At 37.8% G+C, this 22864-nt stretch overlaps 1 protein-coding gene across 1 annotated transcript in view; it reads right to left on the bottom strand.

Annotated features, from left to right (window-relative positions):
- Positions 1-22864, bottom strand: part of LOC128664753 (alpha-2,8-sialyltransferase 8F-like) — a 146062-nt gene that overhangs the window by 75098 nt on the left and 48100 nt on the right. Inside the window, exon 2 of the mRNA XM_053719559.1 lies at positions 20287-20367. Coding sequence (XP_053575534.1) covers positions 20287-20367 — 81 coding nt within the window. The remainder of the gene's footprint in view (positions 1-20286; positions 20368-22864) is intronic.

Raw genomic sequence — 22864 nt, 5'->3', positions numbered from 1 at the left:
TGAACTACCATGTGAGAATTCTGAAATACTCTTTAGTTTGGATATTGTTAGTCTGTATACTGCTATTCACCATGAAGCAGGGATTGAGTCTGTACTTGATCTTGTTAAACAAGAAACCTCTTTTTCTCTCATTCAATCACAATTTGTTAAAAACTTACTTAAGATTGTATTGTATCTTAATTATTTTTTATTTCAAGATACTTATTATCTACAGCGAAAGGGTACGGCTATGGGCTCCAATGTTTCCCCCGCATATGCCAACATCTTTGTCAGCCAATTTGAAAGTAAATTTGTTTATGCTCATTTGAAGTATCAAGGAAACTGTAAAATATGGATTTGCTACATTGATTATATTTTGACTTTTGTGGATGACCTAAATAGCTGTAAAAATTGTCTTAAGTTTACTTTGGATTATTCTTTTGATAGGGTTAATTTCTTAGATACTACTGTATACAAGAAACATTCTAAACTAACTATTGACATCTATAGTAAACCTACCGATCGCAATACACTATTACACTTTCAAAGTTTTGATCTCCAAAGAGTTTTTAACTCTATCCCCAAGAGCCAGATTATTCACACATTGCGTATTGTTAAGGATAAGGAACTCCAAAAGGTCAGACTGAGTGAAATGGCGGAGAAATTTAAAGCTAGGGGTTATCCAACTGAATTTGTAGATAAGTGTGCGGAAGAGGCTATGCATAAATTTCACTCTACAAATGAAAAACAGAAAGAGGAAAACAGACATATTTGCAACAGAATATAATAACCATAGTGATAAGATAACATCTGTTCTTAGAACACATTGGTATTTACTTAGCAAGTAATATCCTAACATTTGTGAATTTCAGAAACCTCCTATTTAATCATATAAAAGAGTTAAGAATCTTAAAGATACACTAGTGAGAGCAGATGTGGGTAGTAATAAAGTAAACAAGGTAAATTACTTAACTACTCCAAACAAAGGATCATATCCATGTCAAAACTGTGCCCAATGGGTAGACACATAGCTCAGATTAATGACAACAAGAAAAGGGAACTCAATGGTTATTATTTATTCACTTAAATGCCCATGTGGGTGGGGGCTATGTAGGGGAGACTATACGCCTCCTGAAGGACAGGATCAGTGCTTATAAATCAAGTATTAGAAATAAACATATTACCCTTCCAGTTTCAGCACACTTTACTACCGCAGGTCATCCAGTTAGTCAATTGCATTTCCAGATCATAGATCACACACCAAAGCTAAGGAAAGTTGGAGATAGAGAGCTTATGTTAAAAAAGAGAGAAGTTTGGTGGATTCAAACGTTAGGGACGCTACATCCAGTAGGTTTAAATAAAGATTATGATTTACATTTATTTCTTTAAATATTCTTTCTCTACTGTTATTTGTAATATTTTTATATTGTATAAAAAGATGTAATCTCTTGCTGTATGTTGTATTATTGTTTTTTAATATGGATTGTAATCCATCAAAAATCTGTATTCCATAATGTATTTCTATTATGGCCACTAGTTGGCAGTATTATGTAACAAAGATGTACAGGTGCTATAAATAAGAGGATGTTACCTGTAGATTATAGCATGAGTAAGTGCTATGTAGGCCCGAAACGTCGCTGTTTGTTATCTTTCTATTAACCTCAATAAAGGATCTACTTTGATGAAACAGTTCTGGGACTTCCATTTCATCACTTTTGAGGTTGCAGTCACCGTGCACTAGCAAAATAACTTTATATTATTCCACAACAGTGCTGTACCTTCCTTGTTTTGCAGTATATATATATATATATATATATGTATATATATATATATATATAGATGTATGTATATATATATATATATATATATATATATATATACAGTATATATATATATATATATATATATATATATATATATATATATACACATATACACATACACATATTTAGAGTCGTGTTGGAGCCCTTTTTTTCTAAGAAGTTAAATAGACAGGTATTTCCAAGTCTACTAATTGAATAAATAAAATATGTAGTGATAATATAACTAAATTAGATGCACAAGGATTTTTATGCCTATTTAGCTGCACATGTGCAACGAGTAACTATTTCTTAACTAGTTTAAACAGATATAGGTTTATATGCTGTACATAGGAGGTAAGCAGCTGTTTCAATAGTGTAAATAAGTAAACTGGAATTGACATGTCTGTTAATTACATATGTAAAGCAGGCAGCAAAGTTATAGCTAGCTGGGAAATAAACAAATGAACGTATTTATGCCTGTTGGCTGTAGGAGCAGAACAAGTAATATTTTTATTATTAGCCCATAGAGGCAACCAAATGGGTAATATTGGCTGATCGGAACAGCCAATAGAATGCGAGCTCAATCTGATTGGCTGATTGGATCAGCCAATCCGATTGAAATTGAATCTGATTGGCTGATTCCATCCTGCCAATCAGAATTTTCCTACCTTAATTCCGATTGGCTGATAGAATCCTATCAGCCAATCGGAATTCGAGGGACGCCATCTTGGATGACGTCCCTTAAAGGAACCATCATTCGTCGGGAAGTCGTCGGTGAAGATGGATGTTCCGCGTCGGCGGGATGAACATGGATCCGGAAGAAAGAAGATTGAAGATGCCGCTTGATAGAAGACTTCAGCCGGATCATGGACCTCTTCAGCTCCCGCTTGGATGAAGACTTCAGTCGGATCATGGACCTCTTCAGCTCCCGCTTGGATGAAGACTTCAGCCTGATCATGGACATCTTCAGCCCCCCGCTTGGGCTTGGATCAAGACATCGGAGGCTCTTCTGGACCGATCAGTGAACCTGGTGTGGTGAAGACAAGGTAGGAAGATCTTCAGGGGCTTAGTGTTAGGTTTATTTAAAGGGGGTTTGGGTTAGGTTAGGGGTATGTGGGTGGTGAGTTGTAATGTTGGGGGGGGTATTGTATGTTTTTTTTTTTTACAGGCAAAAGAGCTGAATTCTTTGGGGCATGCCCCGCAAAGGGCCCTTTTCAGGGCTGGTAAGATAAAATAGCTTTTATATTTTAATTTTAGAATAGGGTAGGGCATTTTTTTATTTTGGGGGTCTTTGTTATTTTATTAGGGGGCTTAGAGTAGGTGTAATTAGTTTAAAATTGTTGTAATATTTTTCTAATGTTTGTAAATATTTTTTTATTTTTTGTAACTTAGTACTTTTTTATTCTTTGTACTTTAGTTAGTTTATTTGTAGGTATTGTATTTAATTAATTTATTGATAGTGTAGTGTTAGGTTTAATTGTAGGTAATTGTAGGTATTTTCTTTAATTTATTTATTGATAGTGTAGTGTTAGGTTTAATTGTAACTTAGGTTAGGATTTATTTTACAGGTAATTTTGTAATTATTTTAACTAGATAACTATTAAATAGTTATTAACTATTTAATAGCTATTGTACCTGGTTAAAATAATTACAAAGTTGCCTGTAAAATAAATATTAATCCTAAAATAGCTACAATATAATTATATTTATATTATATTTATATTGTAGCTATATTAGGGTTTATTTTATAGGTAAGTATTTAGCTTTAAATAGGAATAATTTATTTAATAAGAGTTAATTTATTTCGTTTCGATTTAAATTATATTTAACTTAGGGGGGTGTTAGTGTTAGGGTTAGACTTAGCTTTAGGGGTTAATAAATGTATTAGAGTAGCGGCGAGGTCCGGTCGGCAGATTAGGGGTTAATTATTGTAGGTAGGTGGAGGCGACGTTGGGGGCGGCAGATTAGGGGTTAATAAATATAATATAGGGGTCGGCGGTGTTAGGGGCAGCAGATTAGGGGTACATAGGTATAATGTAGGTTGCGGCGGTGTACAGAGCGGCAGATTAGGGGTTAAAAAAATATGCAGTGTCAGTGATAGTGGGGGCGGCAGATTAGGGGTTAATAAGTGTAATGCTAGGGGTGTTTAGACTCGGGGTACATGTTAGAGTGTTAGGTGCAGACATAGGAAGTGTTTCCCCATAGGAAACAATGGGGCTGCCTTAGGAGCTTAACGCTGCTTTTTTGCAGGTGTTAGGTTTTTTTTTCAGCTCAAACTGCCCCATTGTTTTCTATGGGGGAATCGTGCACGAGCACGTTTTTGAAGCTGGCCGCGTCCGTAAGCACCGCTGGTATTGAGAGTTGCAGTGGCGGTAAATTATGCTCTAAGCTCCCTTTTTGGAGCCTAACGCAGCCATTCTGTGAACTCTAAATACCAGCGCTATTTAAAAGGTGCGGGGAAAAAAAAGCATGCGTTAGCTACGCGGGTCGTTACCGACAAAACTCTAAATCTAGGCGTTAGTGTTCAAAAAGCCAAAAAAAAGCATATAGCGTGCACACTACAGTTTCCGCGCCACTCGTTATCTAGCCCACAATCAGTTGGGATTTTCTCCTGAACAAAATATTGGTTCATCATTTTTAAACAAAACCTAATATTGAAGGGTTGTAAGGCTTTCTATTGCTTTTGTACACAAAATATTTTATTGCAGTTAAATCAAATTTTCTTGCAACTTGTCAGTATGTAAAATGCTTTTATTTTTACCTCTGCCTTGTCTATGTATAACATCTGACCATAAATGATTATTTACATTTCATCAATGCTGGAAGCTTTATTGTGTTTAAATATTTTTTATATAAAATCTTTCTTTTTACAGCAAAGTTATTTCAAGACAGTGTACAAAGTAATTTCTTGACAAAAAAAGTAAACAATAAAAAAACAAAGAATAACGTGACACGTGTACACCAGCTGTAATAGAGTAATATTTCGTATGACTCAAGGTCCTTGTTTCTTTGTAAAAAGTCCATGTAAATAGGAGTAGTTTCCATAATATATAATGCAAACCTTCTATGTAATACATTGCTACAAATGTTTTGAGAGGTCATCTGGAGTTTAGTAAAAACTCAAAAGTAAAACTATAACTTATAAATTAACAAACAATACAAAACATAAAAAACAACTTTTTGGTATAACTCGCAATGTTGAATTCACATTTTAAGATAACATAATGATGTCTGTTGTATTTCTTTTTTGCCTTTTCCTATCTTAAAATTTGAAATCTTTCTCAAGAATTACTGTCTTATATATGTCACCTTTTATTTGTTGTCATTGGTTTCATGTCACTGAATCATTTTTGATGATCATACATCTGATATGTCCAATTTATTTTATTTTGTATTTCTAGTCATGAAGTCATGTTCTTGTAAATGTACATAGAATCCTAATAAAAGTATTAATGTGTGCGTTGAATTTCGGGTCATGTATATGTAATAGGGCTTGAGAAATGGCTATTTGTATATCTTCATCTAGAAGGCTGCTAAGCAAGGCCAACAATGATAGCCATATATTTTTAACCCCCTCACATTCCCACCACATGTGTCTATAGGTGCCTGTTTCCCCACACCCTCTATAGCATAATTTGGAACCTGATTGGGACATATGTGAGGTTGATATCGGTGTTAGGTACCAGCAAAATTTTGTTTTTAGAGCATTCTCTCACAAGTCTGCGCTCAACAAATCTTTGCTGTTCAGGCTAAATATTACCTCCCATTTTTGTGCCTCAAGGGTGATTCTTTCTCCTATTTGAGCATTAAAGGGCTTTTTGTGTCTTCTATGTTTTTTTGGATAGCTCTATATAATTTCGAAATAGAATGCATTGGTCTAGTTTTTGATATATATATGTTTTCTAGTATTGTGTGATTGTGGCATTTGACCTCTGCTAAGTATTTCTGTATAAACAAAGACACTTGTAGATATAAATACTATTGCAGTTTTAGCGGTGTCAGTTGGTCTTGGATCTGATTCTATGTCTTCATCTTTTTATTATGTATTACATCTGCTACCCTATATAATCCTTTGTTGGCCCATTTGTCAAATATATTGTGAGTGTCTTTTGGCATTAAATACCTGAGTGGTAGCATTAGTGTATGGGTAGGAGTATGGTACATTTTGATATCCAGTCCTTGCTTTGTCTGATAGAGTCATGTATAGGGGATCTGCTTGTGAGTATTTTCTGCTTTTCTTTGTTCCATATTAAATCAACTGGGTATGGCAGGCCCCCAGCTCTCGCCTCTACCGCAGTCCATATAACATCTTCCGATTGTCTCCCAAGCAGCATTGTTACTATTGCTGCTTTATAGTAATTGAGTAAATTAGGAATTCCCACTCTCCACAGGGTTTTATGGCGTGTTAAAGTCACCAATAGAATCCTTGCTTTTTTGTTGCCTCTAATGTAGGTCACTAGCTCTGCTTGCAATATAGATAGTTCTGAAATTGGTAGTTTGAGAGGTATGGCTCAAAATAGATATAGCAGATGGGGGAATACATTCATTTTAATGGCTGAGAGATGACCATACCAGGAGAATGTATAGTTTTTCCATTTGTGAATATCTTGTCAAATACATTTAAAAAGTGGTATATAGTTATATTTATATAGAAGGTTTAGTTGGCCTGTTAGATGAATACCTAGAAATTTAAGGGAGTTTTTTGCCCATGCAAATTCAAAGTTAATTTAGTTTGGGGAGAAAGAGCTATTGGTAGTGCCTTATATTTGTCAAGGTTAATTTTATACCCCAAGATTTGTGAGAATTTGTCTTATATATTATACAGGTTTGGAGGGATAAGAAAGGTTTAGTCACTGTCGTCTGCAAATAGCATTAGTTTATAATCTGTATTGGAGATTTTCGCACCTGAAATGTCTGTTGATAGACTGTTTCTCACAGCTAGGGGTTCTATGTAGATGGCGAATATTAAAGGGGATAGAGGGAATCCCAATCTCGTTCTGTTTAGGATGGGGAATGGTTTGGTTCTATATCCTGCTGAAACAACTTGGGCTGTTGGCGTGGAATAGATTGCCTGTATCGCTGTGATAAAGGAGCCATTAAATCCCATATGTTGTAACATCCTCATCATGTATTCTCGCCTGCATCCAAAGATAGAAGCAGAGAAAGCACCCCAGTTCTGTTAAGAAAATCTATGATGTTCAACATCCTTCTTATATTATTGGGGGCCTCTCTATCTGTTATAAATCCTACCTGTTCAGAATGTATTAGGGATAACAATATTGTTTTTATATGGTTGGTGAGAATTTTGGTAACATTTTTTAGGTCCTGATTAATAAGTGAGATTGGGCGATAGCTAGCACATATCTTGGTATTTTTTCCTGGTTTGGGAATAACTACTATTTTAGCTCCGAGCAATTCGGGTGGGATGTCATGCCCTTATAATATATGATTACAAAATTTTGTTAGATAGGCTACCAAGGTTGTCTTAAATAATTTATAATAGTCTCCAGGGGAAGCCATTGGGTCCTGCTGCTTTGCCTGACTTTAGCTCTTTGATAACCTGTATAATTTCCTGTGGAGATACTGCCACATTAAGTAGGTCCCATTATTTTTCAGATATTGTTGGTAGTTGGGCCTCCTTAAGGAATTTACTAGTAGCAAAGATAGTGTCTAGCGTGTTGGGGGTCTTATTTCCAACAAATAATTTTCCATAATATAAGGTGAACTCATCTACTATTTCTTGTGAGAGAGAAATCAGAGTCCCATCTGTGTTTTGCATGTAGGGTATAGCCAGCGCTCTATTCTTTTCTCGAATTTTGTGGACCAAGAATTTGTCTAGTTTGTTAAAGAATATATAGCACTGTACTTTCAATCTTTGTATCACTCTAGTTGCATTGCTATTTAACAAGTTAGCTAGTGTGTTATGTTTGCTTTGGAGAAGATGTGGAGTAGCGTTTTTTTGTGTTAGTTTATGTGCTTGCTCCAAAGTTTCTATCACCTGATGGAGGCGGAATAGTTGTAACTTTAATTGTTTGTTGTGTCTTGCTTTGTTTTGTATAAGTAGGCCTCATAGGTAAGCTTTGTGTGCTGCCCATGTATTTATTCGATTTGATTTTTTATCTATATTAATATTTCAGAATTCTTTTAGATGTTGTAGTATTTTGTCATGTGCTAGAGGGTGTTTAAAGTATTGAGGGTCATATGTCCATGACCTTTCTCTCTTATTGTCTTGGATATCGTTTAACTGAAGAGAGAGTATGAAATGATCGGACCATATGCATGTGTGTATTGTGGAGGATAATAGTAATGATTGAAGGACATAGCTTATATATATATATATATATATATAATCTATCCTGATGTATGTTCTATGAGCTGCCGAGTAGAAGGTGGTGTCATTGGTTATACCATATAGAATCTGCCAAGTGTCTATTAAAGAGTGAGGCACAAGGTTTTCTCATATCACTCTGATACTGCGATTATGTTGTGTCTTTTTATTGGAGAGGTTGCCCCCTGTGGCTGTGCTATGGGAGATATGTTAATAATAAAATCCCCTGCTAGGAAGATTCTGTTTTGGGACCATTGTGTTAGGATATGAGAGATATGTTCAAAAAACTCTGCTTGCTTGTCATTGGGGTCGTATATATATTGCAGTAATATCAGTATCATTAATGCTTCCTCTGACAATTAGTTATCTGCCCGCTTCATCAGCTATGGTTGATTCATGGATAGAATTTAACGTTGAGTGAATGAGGATAGAGACTCCTCTTGTTTTAGTGGTAGTAGTCGCATGATAGTGTTGGGTGTACTGCTTAGACCAATATTTAGGTATTTGATGTTTATGGAAGTGGGTTTCCTGAAGGAATAAAATATTGGCCTTGAGTTGTGTGTATTGGGTCATGGCTATTCGGCGTTTGACATCTGAGTTTAGTCCTCTCACATTATATGAGAATAGATTTATATTCAATGTCAAGACATGTTAGTAAGTTTCCTATGAGGGGTAATTTCATGAATGTAGTTTATAGTTATGGGGAGTGTGCAAAATTCAACATTGTCGAATAAACAGTAAAACAAAAACCAAATGACGTTAACTATATATAAAACCAAAACATAGTAATAATAACAACAGTGTTCCCTTAAGTAAGGGTTCATCAATAGAACAATTTTCAACACCCTTGGTAGGGGTGTGTGATGCTGCTGCTAATAGCTATATATGCTGGCAGCTAGAGATTATTTTCATCTCTGCATGAATATTTATCATAAGTGATAGGTAAATTAACAATACCTTCTATTCAGTGACAATGATAGTGTCAACAATAAACATTAAAAGAAAGAATCTTATTAAGTTTAAATTTTTATCAAGAATTTCTGACTAGAACTTAAATCTTTTCAAGATATAGAGTTATAAAAGGTAGGATACTCATTTTTGGGTGTCCCGATTCTCAGTTCTGTGTGCGACATCTTGTCTTTTGTCAGCTCTTAGAAGTTTCTACCTCTGAGTGGAACCAGTGATCATTTGATTTTGGGTCGTCTTCTATTCACCAATTTCCACTTAGGGAGAGAGTTTGCCTGTAGTGTTGTTTGGAGCTCTGAGGATGTCTTTGAGGTCTCTAGCGTAGGGAGCTGTGGGATCTCCAGCTCTAGTTGGTGGCAAATGTCTGGGATGTCTTCTGCTTCTTTAATGGTTATCGTCATGTTATCTTTAAGGATGTAGAGAGCAAAGGGGAATCCCCATTTATATTGAATCTGTTGTTTTCTTAGGAGTTGTGGCTTGTGTGAGAGGACACAGTGAGCTTTGTCTTTGTAAAGTCCTGAGGCATAGATCTTGATAAAATTGTATCACCTTACCTTGAAACTTGAATGTGGGATTGTTCCTGGATGCTGCAAGTATTGATTCCTTGTCCTGGAATAAGAGCATTTTCACTATTATATCCCGTGGTGGGGTGTCTCCTCTGGGTTTTGCTAAAAAACAAAAAATTCCAGCCTCCACAGCAAATAAAAGACCTTTATTTTTCACATATGGGGTCCCAGTACAAACATACAACGTTTCAAGCCAGTATTAGGCCCTTAGTTATGTATACTTAATTATACAGGTTCCTGCCTTTTATACCTTCACCTGTTACTTAGTCACATGGGAGCATTATTGTGCACAATAGTGACATCTAGTGGATGCAAATCATATAACATCCATTTTCTTTTTTATTTTTCATCTAATGCTCATATGTGAATATGCAATGTTACAAAAATTAAAAACAACTTCAAACCCATATATACAAATTAAAAGAGGAGTGCAAAGCTTATTTCAACAAGACTAACCCAAAGTAGTGGGGTTAAATCACAATATTTCAAATTCAACAGAATACAATATTATTTTTAATTTCAATTTTAAACCATTAATGATGGCTTATATCCAAGAGATGAATTTACCTATATTGTACTCCTAGTCACATAGTTATGTCAAATTAGATTAAACTACATTTAGCATAGCATTTTTACTTAATTCCAGGATAGCTAATCCTTTTATATATCATTTTAAACTTTGGGAAACATTATTTATAGAAACAAACTCCAATCAAAATCCTTATTTAGGCCACTAGGAGTCAGGGCCTCAAGTTTATGGATCCAGAACATTTCTCTGATTTTTACAAGATGCTCTCTATCCCCTCCCCTTCTGAGTTTATCTACCTGTTCTATAACTTGGAATCTGAGCTGACTTATATTGTGCCCCATCGAGAGGAAGTGAGAGGATACAGGAGCGTCTCTGTTGTTACGTCTGATGTTTGATTTATGCTCCGTTATTCTCTCCCTTACCTCCCTGCAGGTCTCGCCAATATAAATGAACCCACATGAGCATTTAATTAGATAGACAGAAAAGGTTGCTCTACATGTCAGATATTTTTCTGTATAATTAAGTATACATGACTAAGGGCCTAATACTGGCTTGAAACGTTGTATGTTTGTTCTGGGACCCCATATGTAAAAAATAAAGGTCTTTTATTTGCTGTGGAGGCTGGAATTTTTTTTGTTTTTTGGATATTGAAGTGGACTTGGCAAGTCTAGTATTCCGTGTCCCACACAGACAAGAAAGGTGTGCTGTTTTCCACTTTCTTTGAAAATTACAGTCCTCTGGGTTTTGCTTTCAGGGCCCTATGGGCTCTTTTAATATTAAAGTCAGAGTCTCCAGTGTCCCCAGTTATGGTTTTAAATAGTTGCTGAAGGTAAGAGGGTAAATCTTTATTAGTGATGGATTCAGGTACTCCCTTGAGTCTGATGTTATTTCTTCTACTTCTATTTTTCAAATACTCCATTTTGTCTTGCATCTCTGATAGTAGAAGTTGTTAAGTAAAAAAGGAAATGCACCCGAAAACAGTTCAGGCCTACAACGAAATAAGTTAAAAGATGATACTTTATTCCTCAAATTAAAAATAGTAGCAACGCAAAATCAGTGCTGGTCTCTGTACATTATGCTTTAACAAAGCATTCAGCCAAGTGAAGGAAAAGGTCTGACCGGTTTCGGTCATGGTGACCGTAATCATAGACATAGTTTTAAGCAGGTAGGTAGTGTTTAAAAAGGATTGAAAACACAATCTCATTGGCTGTCAGTTAATTAGATATAAATTAACTCCTATCATGCCGGATTTACCAGCTATTGGATGTATACATGTGGAGACATTTTAACTCATTAATTAACAAGGGTCCCTAAGACTTGTAACTCATAAATGAATGATAAGTATATATATATAAAATGTGGAGACTATGTATAAAGAACAAAAGGAACTTAAAAATAGTGGGTTTACACAGTACCCTCAAACAGCTAATACATTTTAACAAAATAGGGTAAATCTAACTAGTACTATTCGATAACCACCTGTATCATATGTTCAGTGATCTATTCATCTATATTGTACACTATGCTAAAAGAATATCCTCGATGTCAACTCCATAAGGGGTTAGCCATACCTATATATATATATATATATATATATATATATATATATATATATATATATATGTATGTATATATATATATATATATATATATATATATACAGGGAGTGCAGAATTATTAGGCAAGTTGTATTTTTGAGGATTAATTTTATTATTGAACAACAACCATGTTCTCAATGAACCCAAAAAACTCATTAATATCAAAGCTGAAAAGTTTTGGAAGTAGTTTTTAGTTTGTTTTAGTTATAGCTATTTTAGGGGGATATCTGTGTGTGCAGGTGACTATTACTGTGCATAATTATTAGGCAACTTAACAAAAAACAAATATATACCCATTTCAATTATTTATTTTTACCAGTGAAACCAATGTAACATCTCAACATTCACAAATATACATTTCTGACATTCAAAAACAAAACAAAAACAAATCAGTGACCAATATAGCCACCTTTCTTTGCAAGGACACTCAAAAGCCTGCCATCCATGGATTCTGTAAGTGTTTTGATCTGTTCACCATCAACCACAGCCTCCCAGACACTGTTCAGAGAGGTGTACTGTTTTCCCTCCTTGTAAATCTCACATTTGATGATGGACCACAGGTTCTCAATGGGGTTCAGATCAGGTGAACAAGGAGGCCATGTCATTAGATTTTCTTCTTTTATACCCTTTCTTGCCAGCCACGCTGTGGAGTACTTGGACGCGTGTGATGGAGCATTGTCCTGCATGAAAATCATGTTTTTCTTGAAGGATGCAGACTCCTTCCTGTACCACTGCTTGAAGAAGGTGTCTTCCAGAAACTGGCAGTAGGACTGGGAGTTGAGCTTGACTCCATCCTCAACCCGAAAAGGCCCCACAAGCTCATCTTTGATGATACCAGCCCAAACCAGTACTCCACCTCCACCTTGCTGGCGTCTGAGTCGGACTGGAGCTCTCTGCCCTTTACCAATCCAGCCACGGGCCCATCCATCTGGCCCATTAAGACTCACTCTCATTTCATCAGTCCATAAAACCTTAGAAAAATCAGTCTTGAGATATTTCTTGGCCCAGTCTTGACGTTTCAGCTTGTGTGTCTTGTTCAGTGGTGGTCGTCTTTCAGCCTTTCTTACCTTGGCCATGTCTCTGAGTATTGCACACCTTGTGCTTTTGGGCACTCCATTGATGTTGCAGCTCTGAAATATGGCCAAACTGGTGGCAAGTGGCATCTTGGCAGCTGCACGCTTGACTTTTCTCAGTTCATGGGCAGTTATTTTGCGCCTTGGTTTTTCCACACGCTTCTTGCGACCCTGTTGACTATTTTGAATGAAACGCTTGATTGTTCGATGATCACGCTTCAGAAGCTTTGCAATTTTAAGAGTGCTGCATCCCTCTGCAAGATATCTCACTATTTTTGACTTTTCTGAGCCTGTCAAGTCCTTCTTTTGACCCATTTTGCAAAGGAAAGGAAGTTGCCTAATAATTATGCACACCTGATATAGGGTGTTGATGTCATTAGACCACACCCCTTCTCATTACAGAGATGCACATCACCTAATATGCTTAATTGGTAGTAGGCTTTCGAGCCTATACAGCTTGGAGTAAGACAACATGCATAAAGAGGATGATGTGGTCAAAATACTCATTTGCCTAATAATTCTGCACTCCCTGTATATATATATATATATATATATATATATATATAGTTTGTACATCTTGGTTCTGTTATATATATATATATATATATATATATATATATATACATATAATCTCCAGTGAAATGTTCGGCCTTATCTAAACATTTTATTGAGACACATTGTGGCAATGTGGGGTCCTTTAGGTGGAAGGCTATAGAACAGGTAGTGAGACCACCTAGAGGTGGAGATAATTTGAACATCCTGAGTAGACAGGAGGTCTTTTGGATTCACAAACTGGGTAGCCTGCTGCCTAAGGGATTTACCCTATTTTGTTAAAATGCATTAGCTGTTTGAGGTTACTGTGTAATCCCATTATTTTTTAGTTCCTTTTGTTCTTTATACATAGAGGCCCATTTATCAAGCTCCGTATGGAGCTTGAGGGCCCGTGTTTCGATCGGGTTGATTGACACCTTTCCTGCTGGCGTCCCATTGGGCGCGAGTCTGCAGGGGGCGGCGTTGCACCAGCAGCTCTTGTGAGCTGCTGGTGCAATGCTGAATACGAGAGCGTATTGCTCTCCGCATTCAGCGATGTCTGTCGGACCTGATCCTCACTGTCGGATCAGGTCCGATAGACATTTGATAATTTGGCCTCAAAGTCTCCACATTATAAATAAATATATATCTATATTATCATTCGTTTATGAGTTACAAGTCTTAGTGACCCTTGTTAATTAATGAGCTAAAATGTCTCCACATGTATACATCCTATAGCTGGTAAATCCGGCATGATAGGATTTAATTTGTATCTAATTAACTGACAGCCAATGAGATTGTGTTCTTAATCCTTTTTAAACACTACCTACCTGCACAAAATTATGTCTATGATTACGGTCACCATGACCGAAACCGGACCAGCACTGATTTTGTTTTGCTACTATTTTTAATTTGAGGAATAAAGTATCATCTTTTAACTTATTTTGTTGTGGGGCTGAACTGTTTTGGAGTGCATTTCCTTTTTTACTTATATACATTACGGAGCACTGGTGCTCCTGCAGCACCCTTAACATTGGCACGGCCCCTGATCCAGGAGCCATTGGCTGAGCTGTACATAGGAGTTGCCTATCACATCATACATCACCACGTTTGGATGGATACCATCTACTCTAAGCCAGCTGCCAGCCTCAGGAGCAGCGGGACAGCATCCATCTAAAGCTTTTCAGTGTGGAGTGTCTGGATTTTAGAACGGACATTGCAGCCGGTGAGTGCTGGTGTAGCCACTTGCGAAGTGGACACCACTTGTACACATTTTGAAGTTTATCCTGTTTGCCTCCATCTGGGGACACATACAATATGTATACACAGGGGTGATTGAGTGAGTAAATCTTGTGAAGTGGACACCACTTGTACACATTTTGAAGTTTATCCTGTTTGCCTCCGTCTGGGGACACATACAATATGTATACACAGGGGTGATTGAGTGAGAAAATCCCGGTCCCCTAGACAGACTGAATTTTGTGGATGACCCCGGAATCCTCTTCATTAAGCTGTCTTATATTGGTGGTAAAGCAGTGCATAGACTCCTTGTTATAACGTTATAATGTGATAAGACAGATTTTTTGGTGTTCTGTATACACGTTTGTAATACAGGCTTTCCCTGAAGGGTAATTTTCTTATACTTTAGTAGAAGTTGTTGTGAGTATATAGTTTGTGATACGTCTGCCATATCTTCTGTAATCAAATCTTTGTGTTCTTCCAGAGTATCTATTCATCCTCCGTATTCAGCGATGTCTGTTTTAATTTCTGTCAGACTATTTGTGACTGCTGCATGCATAGAGTCAATTTTGTCCCAAAGTTTTTCAACGTTGGATGAGATGTATTGGTTTGAGACTAAAGATTTTAAATCCACCTTATTCACAGGTGTCTGATCTGTTTCTGAGTTAGTGGCTCCAGAGTCTGAGTCTAAATCCTCTTCATTCCCCATTTCTGCTTACTCAGATAATTTAGTTCTGGAGGGCTTGAAAAATGCATTCATGGATGATGCTTTGTTCTGTCTATCTTTTACAGGTTTTCTGGCAGACATTGTAATGTGTCTTAAAAGTTTTCCCAAGACAAGTTGTTGTGGATATCAGGAGGGGAATGAACAACACAGAAGTATATGTGGTAGCTTGAATACCCTCTGATTCCCTTATGTTCGTAGCCTATATATATAAAGTTTAATGTCCTCTCTGTTTAATACCCACTGCTGTCAGGTTTTTCCATCAGTTTTTCACTGCATAATGTGCAGCTTAGGGTTACACCTGTCATTTATGCCCCAATGGAGTGTGTTTATCTGAAGTGCGTCATGAGGTGTTAGCCATTACGGCGTCTCTGCGGCCTACCTTTAGTTATGAGAAATCAGGTTGTGCTGCATGGCTCTTAGTGGATCTCTGTCTCAAGCTATATGCGGCGATGTGCCTGTGTTTCTGAGTGGCGTTGTCCGGTACCAAGCACCTATGTAGTGGTGTCTGCAGATGGAGCTGATCACGCCGTTTTGTTTCCAGCGTGTGAGCTCTTAAGCCCTCAAGTTGTTTATCCATTGTGGCATGCGGCTCGGAAAACTTCTTATCTTGCTCCTCTATTCCGGGCTGTTTAGAGGTACTTTTTCATCGGGTAAAACTTTTTTTAGTATTTCCAGATGCTCTGTCTGTTCCCGGCTCAGCTTACTAGGCTGCGTTTCCTCTGGCACATGTCAAAGAGTGCGTACATGTGTTCTCCTTGCTCCGATTAGGTCTAGGTTGTAATGTTTTGTAAAGTTTATCGTAGGAATTAGATCGGGATGGTGTCTTGTTGCTTGTTTTCTAGCTAGCCATATATTGCACCGCCCCTCTGGAAGCTATAGTATATGGGTTCCAGTGCTTTAAAGTCACTTTATGATTTATCCTGGCCATGGCCGGATTGGGGAAAAAAGCAAGTCCATAGAATGCACACACCCCATTTTTTTCTCAAGGGGATTACTTGGATATTCTTTTCCCCAATATTGTTTTTATTCAGAGTTAAATTATATTTGTTTGTAATAAAATAAATACCAGAATGTTGTTGTATAGGCACACAACAAACCAATTTAATTCATGTCTCCGTTTCACAGTGTGAAAATGATTGTCCATAGTGTGATCTGGAGAAAACACTCTGAGGCCTATCTATCAAGCTCCGAATGGAGCTTGACATCCTGTGTTTCTGGCGAGTCTGAAGACTCGCCAGAAACACAAGTTATGGAGCAGCTGCTTCATAACCCTGTCCACCTGCTCTGATAAGGCGGACAGGAATCGCCACAATTCAACCCGATTGAGTATGATCGGGTTGATTGACACCTCCCTGCTTGCAGCCCATTGGCCGCGAGTCTTCAGGGGCGGCGTTGCACCAGCAGCTCTTGTGAGCTGCTGGTGCAATGCTGAATACGGAGAGCGTATTGCTCTCCGCATTCAGCGATGTCTGTCGGACCTGATCCGCACTGTCGGATCAGGCCCGACAGACATTTGGTAATTCGGCCTCTAAGTCTCACAGTGTGACTTGACCAGATGATAGAAACCATTCAAAGGAGGCTACTAAAATGGTACATGTTCTAGGAAATAACACTTACAAGGAAATACTTTGTGACCTTAAAGGGCTAGTGAATCCAATTTTTTTCTTTTTTGATTCAGATTTTAAGCAACTTTCTAATTTACACCTACTATTATTTTTTCTTCATTCTCTTGGTATCTTTATTTGAAAAAGTAGGAATGTAAGTTCTGGAGCCGGCCTATTTTTGGTTCAGAACACTGGGTAGCGCTTTCTGATTGGTGGCTAAATTTTAGCCACCAATCAGCAAGCGCTACCCAGGTGCTGAACCAAAGATGGGCTGGATCATAAGCTTACATTCCTGCTTTTTCAATTAAAGATATCAAGAGAACAAAGAAAAATTGATAATAGGAGTAAATTAGAAAGTTGTTTAAAACTGCATACTCTATCTGAATAATGAGAGAAAAAAATTGGATTCAGTATACCTTTAATACTTTTAGCTCAGAAGAGAAAAAAAAGGTGATTCAGCTGCATCGCCTCAACAGAAGGGAGACTCCCTAAAATTGTAGCTGGCCAGCCCCATGTGCTGCAGTCCACTGGGAAATCTCCTGGTATCCTGGTAGGTCAAACACTATCCACACCAACCTTAGCCCCACTACAACACTACACTTCCACAGCCAGAATCACATCCTGTGGTTCCAATAATCTTCCTTTACATCACTAAGAAACTTACATAGTAAGTAGAGAGGTTTATTTTTTGGTTGGGTGTTTTGGGGAATATCTGGCAGTCCTCCAGAGGGGCAGAAGTCTTCATCCAGGCAGCATCTTCTATCTTCATCCATCCGGAGCGGAGCGGGTCCATCTTGAAGCCAGCCGACGCAGAGCATCCATCCAGACCGATGACTACATGACGAATGATGGTTCCTTTAAATGACGCCATCCAAGATGGCGTCCCTCGCATTCCGATTGGCTGATAGGATTCTATCAGCCAATCGGAATTAAGGTAGGAAAAATCCTATTGGCTGATGCAATCAGCCAATAGGATTGAAGTTCAATCCTATTGGCTGATCCAATCAGCCAATAGGATTGAGCTTGCATTCTATTGGCTGTGCCAATCAGCCAATAGAATGCAAGCTCAATCATATTGGCTGATTGGATCAGCCAATAGGATTTTTCTTACCTTAATTCCGATTGGCTGATAGAATCCTATCAGCCAATCGGAATTCAAGGGACGCCATCTTGGATGACGTCATTTAAAGGAACCGTCATTCGTTGTGTAGTCATCGGTCTGGATGGATGCTCCGCATCGGCTGGCTTCAAGATGGACCCGCTCCGCTCTGGATGGATGAAGATAGAAGATGCCGCTTGGATGAAGACTTCTGCCCCTCTGGAGGTCCTTTTCTGCCCGGATCGGATGAAGACTTCTGCCCCTCTGGAGGACCACTTGTGCCCGGCTGGGTGAAGACGTCTCACGGTAGGGTGATCTTCAAGGGGGTAGTGTTTTATTAAGGGGGGATCGGGTGGGTTTTAGAGAAGGGTTGGCTGCGTGGGTGGTGGGTTTAAATGTTGGGGGGTATTGTATTTTTTTTTAGAGGTAAAAGAGCTGATTACTTTGGGGCAATGCCCCGCAAAAAAGCCCTTTTAAGGGCTATTTGTAATTTAGTATAGGGTAGGGAGTTTTTTTATTTTGGGGGCTTTTTTATTTTATTAGGGGGATTAGATTAGGTGTAATTAGTTTAAAATTCTTGTAATTATTTTATTTTTTTCTGTAATTTAGTGGGTTTTTTTCCCGTACTTTAGTTTATTTTATTTAATTGTAGGTAATTGTAGGTAATTTATTTTAATTTAGGTAATTAATTTAATGATAGTGTAGTGTTAGGTGTAATTGTAATTTAGGTTAGGATTTATTTTACAGGTAAATTTGTCTTTATTTTAACTAGGTAGTTATTAAATAGTTAATAACAATTTAATAACTATTATACCTAGTTAAAATAAATACAAAGTTGCCTGTAAAATAAAAATAAACCCTAAACTAGCTACAATGTAACTATTAATTATATTGTAGCTAGCTTAGGGTTTATTTTATAGGTAAGTATTTAGTTTTAAATAGGAATAATTTATTTAATTTTAGTAATTTTATTTAGTTTTATTTAATTATATTTAAGTTAGGGGGGTTAGACTTAGAGTTAGACTTAGGTTTAGGGGTTAATAACTTTATAATAGTGGCGGTGACATTGGGGGCAGCAGATTAGGGGTTAATAAGTGTAGTTAGGTTGCAGTGACATTGGGGGCGGCAGATTAGGGGTTAGTAGATATAATGTAGGTGTCGGCGATGTTGGGGGCAGCAGATTAGGGGTTCATAAGTATAATGTAGGTGACGGCGGTGTCCGGAGAGGCAGATTAGGGGTTAATAAGTGTAAGATTAGGGGTGTTTAGACTCGGGGTTCATGTTAGGTTGTTAGGTGTAGACATAAAATGTTTCCCCATAGGAATCAATGGGGCTGCGTTAGAAGCTGAACGCTGCTTTTTTGCAGGTGTTAGGTTTTTTTTCAGCCGAATCAGCCCCATTGATTCCTATGGGGAAATCGTGCACGAACACGTTTAGCCAGCTTACCGCTACTGTAAGCAGCGCTAGTATTGAAGTTAGATGTGGAGCTAAATTTTGCTCTTCGCTCACTGTTGTGCGGCTAACGCCGGGTTTAAAAAAACCTGTAATACCAGCGTTACTTTAGGTGAGCGGTGAGCTGAAACTAAGCGTTAGCAACGCACCCCTGTTACCGCAAAACTCGTAATCTCGGTGTTAGTCTTAATGGGCTGAACGGGCCTGGCTAAACGTAATATATGGCCATATTGTGTGACTAAGATCCCAATTTTAATCCAATTTTAATATATAAGCATATGTGATTTGGCAGACAATTTATTAAACTAAACAAACTAGAATACAAACAAGGTTGACACATGCCCATTTTTAATTTCCCTAGACATAAACAAAACACAGAAATGGACTGCACCCTCACTGGGTACGCATCTCATGTCACTGCAAAACCCACAGCCCTGAATACTTACCAGCACTCACAGACTGCTGCACGGCTTTCAGGGACTCAGACAGTTAACTCCAGACAAGCTTGGGTGCATATCCAATAGGGAACATTACAAAATAAAAATATTAACAAAACACAGGTTAGGGACCCAGGGAGGAAGAAAACTTGATGTGGTCCTTTGCCTATCACCATTTGGCTGTGACTAACTCTTCTGTTTTGCTTTTAATCTAGCTGTGTGCTTGCATATGTGTGCTAAGTCAAATAATAATGCTAATACTTTAAACAGTAAACAGTATTCTAAGTATATAAATACGTCTGAGTATACTGAGCAACACATGAGAGTCTTTATACCGATATCAAATATTTCCTTACGTTGTCAGTGAATAGTTTAGGATTATTTCTCTTATTTTCTGGCATGTTTCTGGTGGCAGCTGATTTGGAGGGTCTTCATATCTAGAAATATAACAAGATTAAACTGTATACAATAGTAAAAAAAATATATATATCCCAGTTAATACATTTTATTTATTTTTTAAGGTAGTCATTTTATGCCTCAATATAATAGTTATATATAGAAATGGTGTCCATGGGTGGAAAAGTAATATTTAATAATTCTAATATTTTTTTGCTTTATTTACTTCCAAAGTATTATAAAGTACTTTAACCCCTTCACACCGTTAAGACGTTCCATGCCGTCCTAACAGCAATGGGCTTTTTTGTTGAAGGACGGCATGGAACGTCCTACCTTATAAGTCATTCTGCAGCGACACCCTTTTTACGAATTTAAGATTGAACTCAGGTGGGGGCATGTCTATCAATGTAGGCAGTTCCCCATAATCCGATTGAGTGATTGATCAATGAGTGATTTCATTTTTGCAAGGGTTAAAGGCTTGTGCTGTGCATGAAGGGTTTAAAAGTGTACGTTTGAGAGGTACTGCTATACTCCATCACATGCAGTAACTGTATTTAAACAAAATAACTTTTCTTTAAAGGGATAAAAAGGTCAATACTGAAATGTGAATGGTTGCATTTCAATTTGAAATTTAAGCGGTTTTGCAAAATACTTCATTTATCAAAAATGCTTCTAGTAAAAGTTAGCACTGTTTTTCTGCAGCATACACACATATCCTGTGAAGGCTGGGAACCAGTATTAAAAAACCATGTCTGCTCAGAGAGTTGGCTGTGGTGTGTATTGCTTCTGAATACATCATTTGTGTCATACAAAGGAGCTTGACGGCCCGTGTTTCTGGCGAGTCTTCAGACTCGCTAGAAACAGCAGTTATGAAACAGCGGTCACAAAGACCGCTGCTCCATAACCTGTCCGCCTGCTCTGAGCAGGTGGACAGACATCGCCGGAAATCAAATGATTGACACCTCCCTGTTGGCGGCCCATTGGTCTGCAGGGGGCGGCGTTGCACCAGCAGCTCTTGTGAGCTGCTGGTGCAATGCTGAATCCAGAGAGCGTATTGCTCTCCGCATTCAACGAGGTCTGGCGGACCTGATCCGCACTGTCGGATCAGGTTCCGCCAGACTTTGTTAAATAGAGGCCTTGGTGTTTAAATATTTGTGCATGGGCCCTCACAGGATATGTGCGTATCCCGCAGAAAAACAGTGATAGCTTTTATTAGAACCATTTTTAACTAATAGAAGTACATTGCAATAATGCTTCTGCTTCAAACTGAAATCCACCTATGCACATTTCATTTTTGACCTTTCTATCCCTTTAAACTAGACAGTTAAAAACAAAGACCTAGATTTGGAGTTTGGCGTTAGCCGTGAAAACCAGCGTTAGAGGCTCCTAACGCTGGTTTTAGGCTACCGCCGGTATTTGGAGTCACTCAAAATAGGGTCTAACGCTCACTTTTCATCCGCGACTTTTCCATACCGCAGATCCCCTTACGTCAATTGCGTATCCTATCTTTTCAATGGAATCTTTCTAACTCCGGTATTTAGAGTCGTTTCTGAAGTGAGCGTTAGACATCTAACGACAAAACTCCAGCCGCAGGAAGAAAGTCAGTAGTTAAGAGCTTTCTGGGCTAACGCCGGTTCATAAAGCTCTTAACTACTGTGCTCTAAAGTACACTAACACCCATAAACTACCTATGTACCCCTAAACCGAGGTCCCCCCACATCGCCAACACTCGAATAATTTTTTTAACCCCTAATCTGCCAACCGCCACCTACGTTATACTTATGTACCCCAAATCTGCTGCCCCTAACACCGCCGACCCCTATATTATATTTATTAACCCCTAATCTGCCCCCCACAACGTCGCCGCCAGCTACCTACAATAATTAACCCCTAATCTGCCGACCGCAAAGCGCCGCCACCTACATTATAGCTATGTACCCCTAATCTGCTGCCCCTAACACCGCCGACCCCTATATTATATTTATTAACCCCTAATCTGCCCCCCTCAACGTCGCCTCCACCTGCCTACACTTATTAACTCCTAATCTGCCGAGCGGACCGCACCGCTACTATAATAAAGTTATTAACCCCTAATCCGCCTCACTAACCCTATAATAAATAGTATTAACCCCTAATCTGCCCTTCCTAACATCGCCGACACCTAACTTCAATTATTAACCCCTAATCTGCCGACCGGAGCTCACCGCTATTCTAATAACGAAATTAATTAACTCTTATTAAATAAATTATTCCTATTTAAAGATAAATACTTACCTGTAAAATAAACCCTAATATAGCTACAATATAAATTATAATTATATTGTAGCTATTTTAGGATTAATATTTATTTTACAGGCAACTTTGTAATTATTTTAACCAGGTACAATAGCTATTAAATAGTTAAGAACTATTTAATAGTTACCTAGTTAAAATAATAACAAAATTACCTGTAAAATAAATCCTAACCTAAGTTACAATTAAACCTAACACTACACTATCATTAAATTAATTAAATAAAATACCTACAATTTCCTACAA

This window comes from Bombina bombina, chromosome 6, assembly GCF_027579735.1.
Source record: "Bombina bombina isolate aBomBom1 chromosome 6, aBomBom1.pri, whole genome shotgun sequence".
NCBI lineage: Eukaryota > Metazoa > Chordata > Amphibia > Anura > Bombinatoridae > Bombina > Bombina bombina.
This window is presented reverse-complemented; position numbering and strand designations above follow the sequence as displayed.